Here is a 16,915-nt window from a genome sequence, read left to right as displayed (position 1 = left end):
CCACCATCTCTCCTGTGATAGTTAATGATTTGCCTTGCTTTCTTCTAAATATGTATATTTATTCAATATTTTATGTCTTATATGCCTAGAACTAGATTGTAAGTTCCTTGAACAAAGGGACATACCTTGCTTTTCTTATTATTTCGAACAGCATTTATTCCAAGAAACAATTGCTAACACGAACTAGCATTATTCATTCATTAAATATTTACTGAGCATCTAATGCAGAGCTGGCATTTTGCGAAGAATCAGACATATAGCAACAAATAGGTTAAACAGGTTTCTAAGGAAAAAAGCAAACAAGTCAATGGCTTCTCTGATTTTTGAACTGAGACACGATCAACAGAAGACATGATCTGAAGATGGTAGCTGGGGGAAGACAGTCTTAGGCAGAGGGAACAGCAAGTGCAAAACCATGTGGAGAACACAAGCTCAGTGTGTTCAGGAGCAGAATGCGCATCAGCATGGCTGGAACAGAGCCAGTGGGTGCTATAAAGTTAGGCTGGAGAAGTCAACACCGGCAAAATCGAGCAGGGAAGACCTTGGGGGGCTTTCAGGAAGGGTATGACCTGATCTGCTTTACGTTTATAGATCACTCTGGCTGTTGTGGAAAATGGATTACAGGGCATGTGAGCATGAATGCAGTACTGGTGGTGACTGCAGTGGTGTCTGGCTCCATGGGAGTGGCTGGTGAAATGCTCAGGAATGGTCCAATTCAGGATGTTATTTTGTAAGTAGAGTAAATGGGACTTGCCGATGGTTTGGGTGTTGGGGGTTTGGGAAAAGAGAGTAGATCAAGGTTGTTAGACTGAGCACCCAGGTAGATGTTGAGATGAGAAGGATGAGGATAATGAGCAAGACACTACGTGATATTCGAACATGGTAGAAAGAAGGCCATGTTCTATTTTGGCCTTGTTTGACATGCTTTTTAGTATCAGGATGTAAGCTCCAGGCACGGAGGGGCTCTGTCTTATTCTTTGCCGTATCCCCAGTGTACAAAACAGTACCTAGTATATAAGTTGGGACTTAATAAAATTTGTTGAATGAAAAAAGCCAAGGGGAGGTATTGAGAAAGCAATTGGATTTATGAATGTTTAAATCTCTTTGGCGAATGCAGATTCTTGGCAAAGCATAAAGACATTCCTTCTTGGCTCCTACATGTGCAGTAAAGATCTCTAAGAGGGTGGTTTTTTAGAGGGATGAATTAAACATCCTAATAGGGTCAGTGAATGCAGTCTGAGAGACAGGCTCAAAGTCCCAGTCTCTGACTAAAGCAGACCTGCTCTTTCCCACAGTGTTCAGTGTCATTCAAGTGATAACGTCTCACAGCAAAGAACACCGGGCCTTGGGAAGACGCTGTACTGCTTCTCTGAGTCATGTTAACTACTTCCAGTTAAAAAAAATACTTTGCACGTATGTCAAAATCTTGTTTGTGTGTTTGCTAATTTCTACTGGACTCATTCTTATTTCTCTCAGCCCCAGAATTGAAGTGGTAACTTGATGCCTGCTTTAAACAGAATAAAGCAGGCCTCCAATGGGTCATGGATTTGGCAGTTCTCTTTCTAGGTTGGCTAAACCCTAAAGACCTGACGTGAGCTTTAAGAAGGGTAAATAAGAGAATAAAAATATCCTGTCAGAGTAACAAAATAGTTTGAATATTTAAGATTTCAAAACCAAGTCCTTTACTGAAGCATGAGGATCAAAAAAAAAATACAGAAAAGAAGGAAGGAGGAAAGGAAGGAAGGAAAGAGAAAGCAAGCCAGCAAATAAGCAAGTCATCATATTTAAATTTACTTTGGACAATTATCAACTATTATGCTATCCCCAAAGACAGGAGTCATTTCCCCCCTATTTGCTCTGGGATACAGCTTTGTTCAAATACTTGTGTGTGTGATGGTCTGGAGTAATGATTCTAAACCATAAGTGGCATCAGTATTATCTTGCGGAGTTCTTTAAAACTACAGATCCCTAGGTCCACAGAACCAGGATCTACTGGGGACTGGCTTCAGGCATGTGCGTATTTTAAAAATATTCTGATGCCCATTGCATTCGTTCTGCTGATTAGTGAAAGCCGCTGTTAAAGGAAACCATGTCTGATGTTTAAAGAACAAACACAGGTGTGGAGGTCCTGATTCATAAGGTGCTTCGCAGCCCCTATCCACTGCCTTATCCTGCTGCCCCAACTCTGAGCACAGCCTCCCTCCCTCACAGTCTTCTAGCAGTGCAGATTTGGCTAAAGAAGTTGAATTTCAAAAGCCATCCCTGTTGTGGGGTGTAGGTTTCATGTAAAATTGAAATAGAGAGAGTGAGGAGAAAAAAGATCGCTGAGGTGGTGTGGTCAAGAAAGGGAGATCGAGAGATAAAATTTGGATTCTGGGGGCATCCTACATTCTCATCCAATACCGAAGGAAACTTCGAAACCACAAAGAAAACTTTAAAAGCCAAAGACCTTAAATCCCTCTTCTGCCTGTGCTGAGAAATGACAACTTATCCTATTCGTGTTCGGGAACAATATTCTCAGGCACTGAGCGATACCATTGTCCTACCGATTTCAAGGCAGTCTTCCAATTCAAAGGAGATGCCGAGTTTCCAATATCTGGGACTACTGCCACATTTTCAACATCATGGAGTCAACAAGGAGGTCCACAGTGTTAACATATGTTGAAATAATAAAGAATTTTTGAATCCTGTTGTGAAGCAAATGGTTTCCTTCAGAGCAAGAGACCAAAGTGAGGAAAAAAGGGCTCTTATGACTTTGGACTCAACGGCACCAGGAAGATGAGCCAAGAACATTGGCTCTGGAAGTCACACCACCTGGGTTCAAATCCTAGCTCTGAAACCCTGGGTCATTTACTTAGCCTCTCTGTGCTTCCATTTTCTCATCCATTAAGTCGGGGGCAATAATAATAAAAGTGGACTCTCTTATCATTAGTTATTCTGAAAATGCAGTTATTTTAGTGTTTTTTGGTAACCAACCCTGAGCCCAGGACTGTGCCTGGGGTCCTCACTACGTGCTTCACACTTGTCATCTCTCTGACTCCCTATGTAAACCATGTGAAGGAGGTACTCTTAATATCCCCATCTGAAGATGAGGGATTAGGTACACGGCCCGAGGTCCCACAGTGGGGAGTAGTGGGTTAGAATCCAGGTAGGCTTACTCCAGAACTGCACCCGGAATGCTGGCATTCCCAGCCCCACCATTTACTTAGTGTTACTATGAGTGAGCAGAATCCTGTGGGCGCTGATTGCCAAGAACCATCAAACATGATTTGCTGTCAATTGGCTCCAGGGCAGGTGAGCCCCCTACAAAAAACCTTGCTCTCAGAACACTGCCCTGCACAGCTGAATCTCTGTGGTTTAACTGCCTACTGTATTTTTCAGTCTGGAAACTTCTGAACTAAAATTTCTGTTAACTGGGGAACGTGCCATGAAGTGTTCTGGGGAATGAATACAATGTTTGCTCTCAGAGGTGTGCCTCCAGGGAGATGTGCTTTCCCAAGGAGAAATCTGGTTTTTCCAAAGTGAGTTGAAATTTCCCTTCCCCCGAGAGGCCTTTATTAACAATTTACCTCATGAGTGCTCAGATATGAGGAAAATGTTTGTACAGCAGCCCTGAATAGAGGGTTTGCTTGGCTTTCTGCATAAAAAGGGTGGGGGTGGGGCAGGCTTTGACAGAGACTTTTCTAATATGGCTGAATATACAAATTCAAAACCAATATTTTTCCTCCAAAATATTTCAAGTGAAGAAACACATTTGGACATTATCATATATCATGCTCTTTCCTTACTATGCTGAAATGATCTTTCCTTGGCTATGACCCAACAGGATTCTAGATGTTGGAATTTGTCAGAGTGATCATCATCACTTAGGAAGTAGCTAAGGGATTCTGGCTGAAAGGACCCAGGCCCAAACAGCCCTTCTCTGGCCAGATGGTTTATTTATTCTTACAATCCTGTCCCAGGGAGCTAATCTGCATTTTGGCATCCTTTACACTATTGAACTGACGCCTGGTGAAACCCACCAGATGGAAGGATCAAGCAGCACCTGAGTCTCACAGCACCTGAGTCACACTTTCATGTGGCTTGAGAAGCAGACTGATGACTGCTTAGGCTGACCAAATGGAAGAGGCTGGGGAAGGTCACTTGGGGCAAAGAGCCAGGTGGAATCCCTCCAGAGCCCTCTGGGGTCTTAGGGTAAACTTAGGCTCATCACCTGCCCTTGGACAAGTTGGTCTGAAAGAGGAGCCCAGAGAATGGTCTTGCTAAGATCTACTTGACAAGAAACACTGCCTTCTCAGGGAATAGGAAAAAGTAAACCAGTTTAAGGCCTTTTGAGGCTGAAAACCAGCCCTCAGCCAGAGATACCAACTACCTGTTACACAAGAGAGTGTCTGGCAGTGATATGGACAGTGGTAGGTTATGGAGCCAAAAGTTTATTCTGTTGATAGACCCTGAGGACCAGCTGGAGATGCAGACCATGATGAATACCAAACCCAAAGATCATGAGTGGGTGAAGAGCAGGACAGGAGCAGAGGTCCTATGGAGGAGGCAGAAGGTTTGAGAACCAGCGACTCAGAACTGTGACCGCAGAATACACCCTCCACCCTAAACCACGTTCCACCACAGCCCTTCACAAGAAAAAGGCATGAAAGCAAAGGCAGTAAGAATGCTCTTCAACCTCTAATTGCCTTTCATCTCTTCTCAAGTGCGTGTGCTAACGTGTGTGATCTCTTTGGTAAAGTTATCTCCCAAAAATGCCTCTCTGTCTCCTCTAGAAAAGACAAATGGCTCTGGAATTTATTCAAAGAGGAATTAAAAACCAGGAAGATGAAAAGGAATGTGGACGAGAGGTAGAGGCTGGATAGAAAAAGAGGGGAAAAAAGAACAATATGGTTTGACACTCTCCAAGCAAGAGACTTCGTGGGTGGTCAGGGAAGTAAGGCTGCTCACCCTGAAAGGAGGAAGAGAGAACACTGGCTTTTTGGAGCTTTATTTTAGATCAAGACTATGACTACAGAGAGGCGTCCAGATCAAAAGGGTTCAGGGGGTCCCACCTCCCAAACAAAGTGAAGCAGGATTGAGCCTGCCTCTGGGACCCACCCTGATTACCACTGGCTTGGGGACTGGCCCCGGGTACCTGCTTCTGTTTACATGCAAGGATAAACAGAAGTCACTCTGGTGTGCGCCAGTCTTGACATCCAGCAGGAGAAAGGGAAATGTGGAGAAACATTGCTTCCAAGCCACAATCTAACTTGGTTTTAAAGAATTTATCTCCTGGCTTTCCTTAGCCATAAGACAAACCCTTTCAGTTATCTCATGATTGTGCTTGGAATTGCATTTTAACCATATTTTCCTAAGAATGAATGTTATGCAATGTGGCCCAAAAGGCGTCAGGGATTTTCTTCCCTTTCCCCACATTACAGTTAAGTCGTTGTGAAAAGAGTTGTTAGGATTCAGGGAACTTCTAGAACATGATCATGTTCTACTGGCAATCAGGAGCAAGCTGCCTCCCTAGACTGTGAGTCTTTCTTGATCATGACAAGAACTGGTTGTCTTCTTGTCTGGAATGACCTCCTTCCCTTCCCCACAACAGAACTCTCTATCGCAACCATCCTTCATGGCCCAGCCCTGAACTCCAGAGCTGAGCAGAGAGGGCTCTGATCACCCACCCAGACACTTCAGCTGCCACCGTCTGTGCCACTCACACTACATGTACTTCTTGCCTTTTTTGGTAGTGATTTGTGCCCATGCCTGACTACAAATTTAAGACTGGTAGCTTCTGGCAGCTGCAGACTGTTGCTTTCCTTCGTGCTTATCCACTATGGTGCCCGGCTTCTGAGACGTGCTGAAAACATGTTAACTGAATGACTGCATGAACAAATACATTTGCTTCTCCTCTCAGCTACTAGCAATGGAGCTAATATTCTCTCTCTTGTCTTTGAGATTCTCCAGTGTTCAAGAAATATATACTTTACTTCCATTGAGGAAAGTGCATTTATTTTGTGTATCCAACTTTGACTGAACCAAAGTATGGGCTAATAATGTAAATTTCATCATATATTGCTAATTTCTTATTTAAAAGAATATGTTTAATAAAACAATAAAAAAAGAGAATGTTACAACATAGTAGATGCTCAATAAGTAAGACTTGGGTGAGTGAATGAATGAATGAATGAATAAGTGATAATAAGAAACTGGATAAAAATAGAAAAAGGAGGAGTAGAAAAAGGGTAGACACATAGGAGGTTTAGAACAGAAGTAGAGAGAGGGAGGAAACAGGGAAAGGAGACCCAAAGGTAATTAAATTCTAAAGCAGAAATTCTGGTTTTACTACAAACTTTAATTTGGTAATTTAACAAGTAGAGAGGCAAGGGAGTTGGCTGAAAAGAGAATAGACTTTAAAGACAGATATCTGGACTCGGACACTCACTCAGCTACTGTGTGACCTTGGGCAAGTGACTCCATCTCTCTGAGCTTCACTATTTTTTTTTTCAAACCTTTTAATTTTGAAGTAATTTTAGATTTACAGAAAAGTTACAAAAATAGTACGGAGAGTTCCCGTACATAGTTCACCCAGCTTCTCCTAATGTTAGCATCTTTCATAACCATAGTTCTGTTATCAAAACCAGGAACTTAACATTGATACATTAATACTAATTAAACTACATGCCTTATTAGAATTTTACCAGTTTCCCCATCAGTATCAATCCTCTAGTCCAGGATCTCACAGAATCTCAAACTGCATTTCATGGTCATGTCTCCTGGTTTCCTCTAGTCTTTGACGAGTTCCTCTGTCCTTCCTTACTGTTCATGACCTTGACACTTTTGAAGAGTAGATTGCCTTCATGGTTTTTTCTCATGATTAGATTTAGGTTCTTGATTTTTGGTCAGGGGCAGGGAGCAAGAATGTCATAGAGATAGTATCAAGTCCTTCTTCATATCAGAAGATACACATCAATATGTTTTCTTACTGGTCATGCTGACCTTGCGCACTTACTTAAGGTGATGTCTACTGGGTTTCTCCACTGTTCTATTTTCCCTTTTGCAACTAATAAATACTTCGTAAATACTTTGAGACTATGCAAATATTTTGTTCCTCATACTTTTGCCCAATAATATTCTCATTCATCAGTAGTTCTTGCCTGTAACAATTTATTGCTGGGATGTCCTAATCATCTTATTTCCCTCATTTCTTTCTACGTGTATTAATTGGAAGCCCTTTATAAGTAAGAGCTGTACCTTTAGCTCGCCCCATTGATTGATTTATTTAATTATCCGTTTTTATCAGTATGGACTCACATATATTTATTTTATTCTATGCAATAGTCCAATACTATTATTATTTACTTTGTTGTTTAAATTTCACTTTCTTCCTCTGAGTCAGAGATAATGAATACTGCCTTATACAACTGTCATAAGGATTAAGCGGGATTAAAAAAAGTAACAACTTCCAGTCCAGACCAGCTAATAAATAAATGCTAGCTCCTTTCCTTCCTCCCTTTTTTCCTTTACAGGAAGTAAAGCCATGCTAATTTAGAGGCAAGGCCATTCTAAATAAATGAAAATCTGAATCTACAAGTTCTCTTTTAATGGAATGCAGCTTTTTTACCCAAAAGTATATAAAGCAACTAGAATTTAGCGATCCCAGTTTTGCCTAGTGTAGGTCATTTGGAATCTGCCTGAAATGACTATATGACTTTTTTTTTAAGACTGATTTTTAATCAGCATATGCATAATTTGTATGAAAATAGATGCTTGCGAATACTTGAAAATTCTCTTAAGTAGTTTAAGTGTTTTCCCAGAAATCTTATTTACATTCTGAAGTTGCTTCGCTAAACTCTTTTCAGAGATAGTCCCATGCATGCTGCAACCCAGCTGTGGTTCGTATCGTCACTAACTCTGAATGAGTGAAATCACTGATTCATCTTTGATTCCTAAGGTGATGGTACTGAAAGGAAGAAATCCAAGTTTTTCCCCTCCAAAACTAATATAAAATTTGCTTTTAAAAGTTCAGGCAAATCACTTTTAAGTTCAGGTAGAATTTAAAACAACTACAATAACCACAACGACAGAGGACAAGGGCAGGACCCTAAGGGTGTCTGAGTCAGTCGATTCGAAAGTTTAAAATAATTCATGAAATACAGTAAAATCCATTAATAAAATCACTTGATTTACTAGAACTTTCATTTCTACTCCTTTTATCAGTAAGGAAAATCAAGAACATCAGGAGATTTATTTTAAAAGGCAACTTTGGAGCTATGTGATTTACAAGCACTCACGTGGACTGCCTTAGTTTGGGGTGGGCCAGGAATCTGTGTTTTAGCAGGTGTCACACTCAACACGAGCCTGATACAGGCAGGAGGCAGGGTATTGTCACGGTTCAAAGCCCAGGCTCTGAGGCCTAATGATGTGGCCTTAAATCTCACCATTGCCACCTACCACCTGTGGGACCCTGGGCAAAGGACTTCATCTCCACGGGCCTCAGTTTCCATACTGGGAAAATGGAGTTAATGACAGTACCTGTCTCCCAGGGTTGTTGTGAGGAGCAAATAAGTGGCACACGTTTAATGATCAGCATGACACTGCTAGATGGATATTAGTAATTCCTATGGATAACGGATCTCCCTTTGAGGAATGGTGTTCAGGGCATATCCGGACACAGAACTTCTTGAGCTCAGCCTCTAACACTTTCTGCATCTACTGGTCATGATTCAACCACCATCAGGGTCATGATTAGCAGGCTAGGGAGGCTGCAAGGTGAGCTGCCATAGTTAGAAAGTGTTTAAATAACAAAGGCTGATTGATCCTCCGTCAATCAGAGACATACAGGACCTAGGATGGAAGCATCCTTTTAGCATTGAGAAAGTTGACAAAATGACTAAAATAGGAAACTGCTGTATTTGTGGAATTCAACCAACAAACACACAGGCTGAAATTTTGAGTTTTAATAATCAAAGGAAATAAATTAAGTCTAAAAGAAATAAAATCTAGCACAGAAAGCTCTGAGTGAGAGGTTATGCTATGAAGAGAAAGTGTTCTTTAAGCCCAAGAGTGTAGCATCCCCTGACCCTAGCACTGCATGGAGCACAGTATGGACAGGCAGGTCTCCATACTGTGCCGTGTCCTTGGTCCAGGGCCGTAGGGTGTCTGCCATTGGCTCTTCTCTTCCCAGTGAGACACTAGACCTCTTACAGCGCCTCCCTCCTAAATGTTCCCAGACTCTGGTCACACTTGTCCTCTTTAGGACTAGCTTCTGGTAAGGTCTCAGAGGCTTGGCGGGATTTCCTGGAGCTGAGGAGCTTGATGGGATGCAGAGATCAGGAATAGGGCGATTCATTGTTCCTCAAGTCCACATTCCTCCCAGCTCCCTTACCCAGGTGTAATCATATTTAATTTCTGCTGAGAAGGCCTGATCATGGAAGAGGGAGTGAGCTAGATGGATCCCATGGTCAATGGATCATGTTGTCAAAACTCAAAACTGAGATGTCTGTTCTTAAAAGCATTTGCAGGAACAAGGGGGAGAATATTTGACAATGGGCCCAGGGAGAATATTTTGGCAAGGGCATGAGGGGGTTCTGGTCGTCCAAAGGGAGAAGGCTATGGACTTGGTAATGATATGGGATGGAGACGGGCTCGCTAGGCTGGAGGACAGGGTGGGGAGAAGTGAGAGGGAGGATGACAACGTGTCGTCCATCTCTGCCTGGAAAGAAAACAGCCATCACAGAAGCGGCAAGACAGACAGGTAGATATCAGTATCAGACAAACCTAAAAGGAGAAATGCTTAACAATCATTTACTAATGATTCAGATACAAAACATTTCAAAATGGCTTCTTACCTCATTAAATCGCATCACAAGGTCTTCAAGGGCATTGTGTTCTCCATTCTGGGAGGTAAGAATGGATGCTGAGATGGACGCTTTGAGGCAGGGCAGGGACCTCTGGCATTCCGGAGTGCCCAAGTCCCGGGTCAAGAAGCAAAGATAGTCAACTGGCAAGACCTTTCGGTAAATATTCTGCTCCTGCTCCATCAGGATGCTGGCGACTTCCTCTGGGAACTGGATGAGGGGCTGCAGATCAATCAGTTCCTTGCTGATGCCAGCTGAACTTGAAGGGAGGGCACTGAAATTAGCCATAGAGGTGCCTGGTTGGCGTTCTGAAATAAAGCAACAAAAGCCATGGTTACACCAAGGTTGGAATCTCCTACCTGCAACAGATATTTACTTCAGAGCCATTCAAAATCTTACAGCATTCTTCTCCTTTTGTTTTTAAATTTTCTTCCTTTTTTAAAAACATTTTATTGAGTTATAGTCATTTTGCAATGTTGTGTCAAATTCCAGTGTAGAGCATAATTTTTCAGTTATACATGAACATACATATATTCATTGTCACAGTTTTTTTTCGCTGTGAGCTACCACAAGATCTTGTATATTTTTCCCTGTGCTATACAGTATAATTTTGTTTATTTATTCTACATATGCCTGTCAGTATCTACAAATTTTGAACTCCCAGTCTGTCCCTTCCCACACCCTTCCCCCTTGGCAACCACAAGTTTGTATTCTATGTCTATGAGTCTATTTCTGTTTTGTATTTATGTTCTTTTTTTTTTTTTTAGATTCCACATATGAGCAATCTTATATGGTATTTTTCTTTCTCTTTCTGGCTTACTTCACTTAGAATGACATTCTCCAGGGACATCCATGTTGCCGCAAATGGCATTATGTTGTTGTTTTTTTTTATGGCTGAGTAGTATTCCATTGTATAAATATACTACATCTTCTTTATCCAGTCATCTGTTGATGGACATTTAGGCTGTTTCCATGTCTTGGCTATTGTAAATAGTGCTGCTATGATCATTGGGGTGCAGGTGTCTTTTTGAAATAGGATTCCTTCTGGATATATGCCCAGGAGCGGGATTCCTGGGCCATATGGTAAGTCAATTTCTAGTCTTTTGAGGAATCCCCATACTGTTTTCCACAGTGGCTGCACTAAACTACATTCCCACCAGCAGCGTAGGAGGGTTTCCTTTTCTCCACAGCCTCTTCAGCGTTTGTCATTTGTGGACTTTTGAATTATGGCTATTCTGACTGGTGTGAGGTGATATCTCATTGTAGTTTTGGTGTGCATTTTTCTGGTAATTAGTGATATTGAGCATTTTTTCATGTGTCTATTGATCATTTGTATGTCTTCCTTGGAGAATTGCTTGTTTAGGCCTTCTGCCCATTTTTGGATTTGGTTGTTTGCTTTTTACTTATTATGTCGTATTATTTGCTTATACATTCTGGAGATCAAGCCTTTGTTGGTTTCATCATTTGCAAAAATTTTCTCCCATTCCGTAGGTTGTCATTTTGTTTTGCTTATGGTTTCCTTTGCTGTGCAGAAGCTTGTAAGTTTCATTAGGTCCCATTTGTTTATTCTTGCTTTTATTTCTATTGCTTGAGTAGACTGTTCTAGGAGAACATTTTTGAGATGAATGTCAGATAATGTTTTGCCTATATTTTCTTCTAAAAGGTTTATTGTATCTTGTCTTATATTTAAGTCTTTGATCCATTTTGAGTTTATTTTTGTGTATGGTGTAAGGAAGGAAGTGTTCTAGTTTCATTGCTTTACATGCTGCTGTCCAGTTTTCCCAACACCATTTGCTGAAGAGACTGTTTTTATTCCATTGTATATTCTTGCCTCCTTTGTCGAAGATTAGTTGACCAAAAGTTTGTGGGTTCATTTCTGGGCTCTCTATTGTGTTCCATTGGTCCATATGTCTGTTTTTGTACCAATACCATGCTGTCTTGATTACCGTAGCTCTATAGTATTGTCTGAAGTCTGGGAGAGTTATTCCTCCAGCCTCTTTCTTTCTCTTCAGTAATGCTTTGGCAATTCTAGGTCTTTTGTGGTTCCACATAAATTTTATTATGATTTGTTCTAGTTCTGTGAAATATGTCCTGGGTAATTTGATAGGGATTGCATTAAATCTGTATATTGCCTTGGGCAGTGTGACCATTTTAACAATATTGATTCTTCCAATTCTTCCTTTTTTTTTTAATTGAAGTATAGTCAGTTTACAGTGTGTCAATTTCTGGTATACAGTATAATGTTTCAGTCATACATATACAAGCATATATTATTTTTCATATTCTTTTTCATTATCAAAATTTTATAGGCTTCTTAACCGAAGTTTCTGCTTGGTGGATAGTTCTAAACTATCTCTCTTGTTATGAAGACCTCTTTGATATCTGTCTTGCCTGCCCCTCCCCACCCCCAGGACTTGGGGGAGGGCTTAGTTTCCCATTTTCAGAAGTGGAATGGACCTAGCACAACATTCCCTAACTAGTTCACTGTGACACTCTGTAGAGTAAGTGACATCAAATGTACCATTCACTTCCTCATCCTTCAGGGCTAACCATGAGAGTGGACAGAAGTGAGAGTGGGTGTGGACACATGGAGAAACGGAAGAGGAAAGAAGGCTGTGTGGGGAGGAGGCATGTACGTGTGTATGCACACTGTGTGTGAACACACAGGAGACCCAGGGACCAGGTTTCAAAACTTCATGGTCTACTCTGCTCCCTTCTTGGAGGAATGCTTTCAGTGACAGTCTGAAAAAAAAATTGTGAAGAGAAAGCTTTAAAGTTTAAGCAACATTGCTCTCCACTGACGCCTCCTTGAACTTGTTTTAAATGTATTCCCATCAGAACTTTGTCTTCTGCATAAAAACCAGGGTAACCAAATGATCATTTCTCTTTGGTTCTAAAAGGTGAGCTGGTGAGTGAGACGTTCAATGATTTAGTCTAAGTATTTTTATCCACCTTTTGGACCAAACTACCATAAATCAACTGCAGCAAAAAGCAGGAAATACCAAACTCTGGTATTTCTGGTTCTCTCCAAGCTCATACTTGAAAATTAAAATAAGACAGGTGCTCAAATCAGGTCTACATGTCCTCAGATTCCAAACTTCTGAATAGTTTAGAAAGTGACTGGATTTCCTCAAAATTGGGTCAGAATGTGGCCTGAATGATGACAGAGGCAGACTGCAGTTCCTGACACTGATAATTTATGTACAGTGAAAGTAGCCATATATAGGAAGTCTTGCCAGAAGCAACCAACTCTAAGACATGATTTCAAAGGAAATCATGTGAAGGAAATAGAAGTAAATTCCAAATCCTATGAAACAGTCACTTATCTAATATGTGAGAGAAGAGATAATATAACAAAACACATAAATAACGTAAGATGATATATTGTAAACCACAATGTATCTTGAGATATGAATCACATGGTGTTACAAGGAATGAAGAAGAGTCTAGTGATGGTGGCAAATAGCAGTAGAGAAGACCTTAAAAAAAATGAATAAAAAAAAAAAAGAAAAAGAAGCTTGGTCAGTGCAACCCAAACAAATGTAGTGGCCATGTGTCTCAGTATAAGCATGACATCACACTCAAAGGAAACACAAATCTGATGTTATAAACCTTGAAAGGCCATAATGTAGGCCTTTGATGTAGGTTTCCTTAAAGCAGGATTACTCAGGGATTTTTATATCATGCACCACAAAGAAACATCCCAGAAATCTTCTTGGGGCATAGTTTTCTCTTCTCCAAGTTCTACCCTTAGAGCAGCCGTTAAAAATATTTCCCATACTCTCTCATTCTTACTGAGCTCTCTTTATAATTTCCTCCTTCCCATTCACGTGCCACGTTGCCTGCACTCTCAGTTCTAAGTTACCATCGGACCTTCCTCTTTACAACGTGGACGACTCTATGATGGATTAAAGACCCAGTAGCTCTGTGATCCCTGGTCATTCCTCATTATTTGTAGAGCAAAGTTCATTAATCCCACTGGAAACAGCATTTCTTCTCTCGTGAAAAGGTTTTTGAAAATTTCTGGTGAATATAATTATCAACTTCATTTACAGTCCATGTTTGCACTCAGCCCCAAGTTCTGCAGTTAATAGTTACTCTACAGTAGAAGAGGGCTGTATCTCTAGACACTCTTACAGCCTAGAAAAATTTATCATGAGATACAGTTATCTTCAAGTTCTGATACCCTGTTCAAACAATAGCATTCTGAGTTAACTACTTTATATGGATTAATTCAAGAGGTAGATACTATTATTAGGTGAGGCTCACATAAGGTCACGGAAATAGTATGCCAGGAAGCTGGGATCTAAATCAGGGTCTTTGTGACTTCAGAGCTCGTGTTCTTGATCCCTCATTGGTATTCTGGATTTTAGGGCATCTCAAGTGATTTTAGTTAGTATAACTCAACTTCTGCGCTTGTTTACCTGGGGTAGTCTGATAAAATGAATTGTTTAAACTCCAAAGGTAAGGATTTGACCCTAGAGGATGGACAATCTCCCTCTCTGGTCAGCCTGGAACCATATGTCAATCACTACAATAGAACTACATTAGAATGTACCACATAGAAACTTAAAAACGCCCTCTCCTTTCCTTTTTATAAGTTCATAAGAATGTTTCCATGCTTTAAACCAATATTCTCCAAAGTGTGTTACACTGAATTTATGCAAAACTTGGTTCCTTCGTTAATAATTTAGAGACATACTGGGTTAAACAAAGTTAAACAAGCTTTCTTTTTCTATTTTAACTGCAGGACTTCTCAGAGCCTTTAATAATTCCCATGAGGAGAATGTACAACCATAGCACACAGTAGCTCTTCTCAGCCTTGCTGGCTATATCATTTATGAGGGAATGACAGTCCCCCCAAACCTTCTGTCATTCACGCTCAGTGATTCTCAATGAGGGAAATAGGGCCTTGGCTGTTTGTGAGATTAGTGATTCCAAAGCAGCTTAGTCCGTCATATTGCCAAATGTATGGAAATGTAAAGGTTTAAGGGTGAGAGGGACCGTGGCTTATTGAGGAAACTGTGAGTCATTCCCAGTGGCTGAAGCATGTATCAAGAGAGATGGAGCATCACTGCAGAAAATGAAGGAAGCTTTATTCTCCCGAAGGCACTAGAGAACAGTGTGGCTGTGAAAGAACAAGGGGAGTAGTGGGAGGATCCAAACACTACACGTGAAAAGATATATATCCTAGACTTTGGGGTCTCTGGGTGGATCTAGGCAATCACCTCACCTTGAGGGAGGGGATCTGGGCCAAGGCTCCCCTTGAGGGAAGCTGCTGTCAGAGGCACCCTCTCCTGCCATCCCCACAGAGCCCTCCACCTAATCTTGGTTCCCTCCTTCCTTTCTGGTGATCAGAAAGCCCTAATCTTGCCTATAAACTGCCATTCTCAGGGGCTGTCCACAAATTGTGCAGCCCAGAAATATCCAGAAAAGCCTTTAAACTTGATGAGCACTTTTCTGTGATAACTGTTCACCCAACGCCCTGGAGTACAGAGTCTTTGGGAACTTCCTCCTCCAGAATTCTGAACCCTCCTTCAGGGTTAGCACTTGTTCAGAAACATTACTTTAGGTGCAAGCCCCTGGGAGAGCCTCGGGCTTGGGCTAGAGCTCAGCTAAACCTGCCCACGGATTTCTCTTTCCACTTTTAGTCCCTCTCAAAATGAAAGGCATCCATATGATCCAGCAATCCCACTCCTGGGCATTTATCCGAAGAAAACTCTAATTCGAAAAGATACAAGCACCCCAATGCTCACAGCAGCACTATTTACAATAGCCAAGATATGGAAGCAACCTAAATGTCCATCAACAGAGGACTGGATAAAGAAGATGTAGTATAATTATACAATGGAATATTACTCAGCCATAAAAAGAATAAAGTAATGCCATTTGCAGCAACATGGATGGACCTGGAGATTGTCATTCTAAGTGAAGTAAGCCAGAAAGAGAAAGAAAAATACCATATGATATCACTCATATGTGGAATCTAAAAAAATGACACAAATGAACTTATTTACAAAACAGAAACAGACTCACGGACATAGAAAACAAACCTATGGTTACCCAGGCAGGAAAGAGGGGTCGGAGGGATAAATTGGGAATCTGGGATTAGCAGATACAAACTACTATATAAAAACAGACAAACAGCAAGGTCCTACTGTATAGCAGAGGTAACTACATTCAATATCCTGTAATAGACTATAATGAAAAAGAATATGAAAAGGAATAATATATATATATAACTGAACCACTACGCTGTACACCAGAAATTAACACAACATTGTAAGCCAACTATGCTTCAATTAAAAAAAAACTTACCAAATAGTAAAAAACAAAACAAAACAAAAAAAGTATTTGGCTTTTCTTGCTGTGCTTCATGCGCAAATCTTGAGTTTACCAAGTAATCGCACATAATTATCTCTTACATAATGTGAGGGATTCATGACAGATAGGTATTGCTAATCTTATTTTTCATAAAGCTTGAGTTAAGTTGCTGTGTGACTTGCTCAAGAATCCAGCTTGTGCGTGGCCAGCCCTGGAACTGGTAAAAGCAAAGAGAGAACTGGAAGGTTCTGGCTCCTAGCCGAGTATCGTGCATTTCCCGCAGGCCAAGCCTGGGTTACCCTGTGTCCCGAAGGTGGGTGGAGAGCCTTCTTAGCTGCCAATGCATATGAATGAGGTTAAGAAAGGCTAAGTAGAAATTCCTTCATTCACTCATGACTCCATGCCTACTATATGCAGGGCTTTGTTTCAGGCCACACTGATGTGGGATTTAATGAATAAGAAAAGATCCTTGTTCATATAACAATACAGTGTGGGTGGGGCCGGGGGACGATGGTGGATGGGGTGGGAAAGGTGTGGTATGACTTAGCCTATTGTTATCAAGAATGTCAGTTATTTCCTCAAGTTTTTCTGCAAAAATTTTCAAAGCCTTACCATCTAGGATGCTCTTGGCTTGGACCCCCGAATCCTTCTCTGGGGTCTCAACAATAGCTCCTCACCTAGCTCTAGCTCTTCACCATTTACTAGCCCTTTGCATAAAGTAACTCATTTAATTCTTACCGAGAACC

The 16,915-nt window shown here is 41.0% G+C and overlaps 1 protein-coding gene across 1 annotated transcript in view; it reads right to left on the bottom strand.

The window, feature by feature from the left end:
• The window catches only part of PLCE1 (phospholipase C epsilon 1), a 299,846-nt gene that overhangs the window by 123,496 nt on the left and 159,435 nt on the right, over positions 1-16,915 (bottom strand). The window contains exon 4 of the mRNA XM_072971645.1: positions 9,837-10,153. Coding sequence (XP_072827746.1) covers positions 9,837-10,153 — 317 coding nt within the window. The remainder of the gene's footprint in view (positions 1-9,836; positions 10,154-16,915) is intronic.

The sequence above is a fragment of the Vicugna pacos genome, chromosome 11 (genome assembly GCF_048564905.1).
Source record: "Vicugna pacos chromosome 11, VicPac4, whole genome shotgun sequence".
Lineage (NCBI taxonomy): Eukaryota > Metazoa > Chordata > Mammalia > Artiodactyla > Camelidae > Vicugna > Vicugna pacos.
This window is presented reverse-complemented; position numbering and strand designations above follow the sequence as displayed.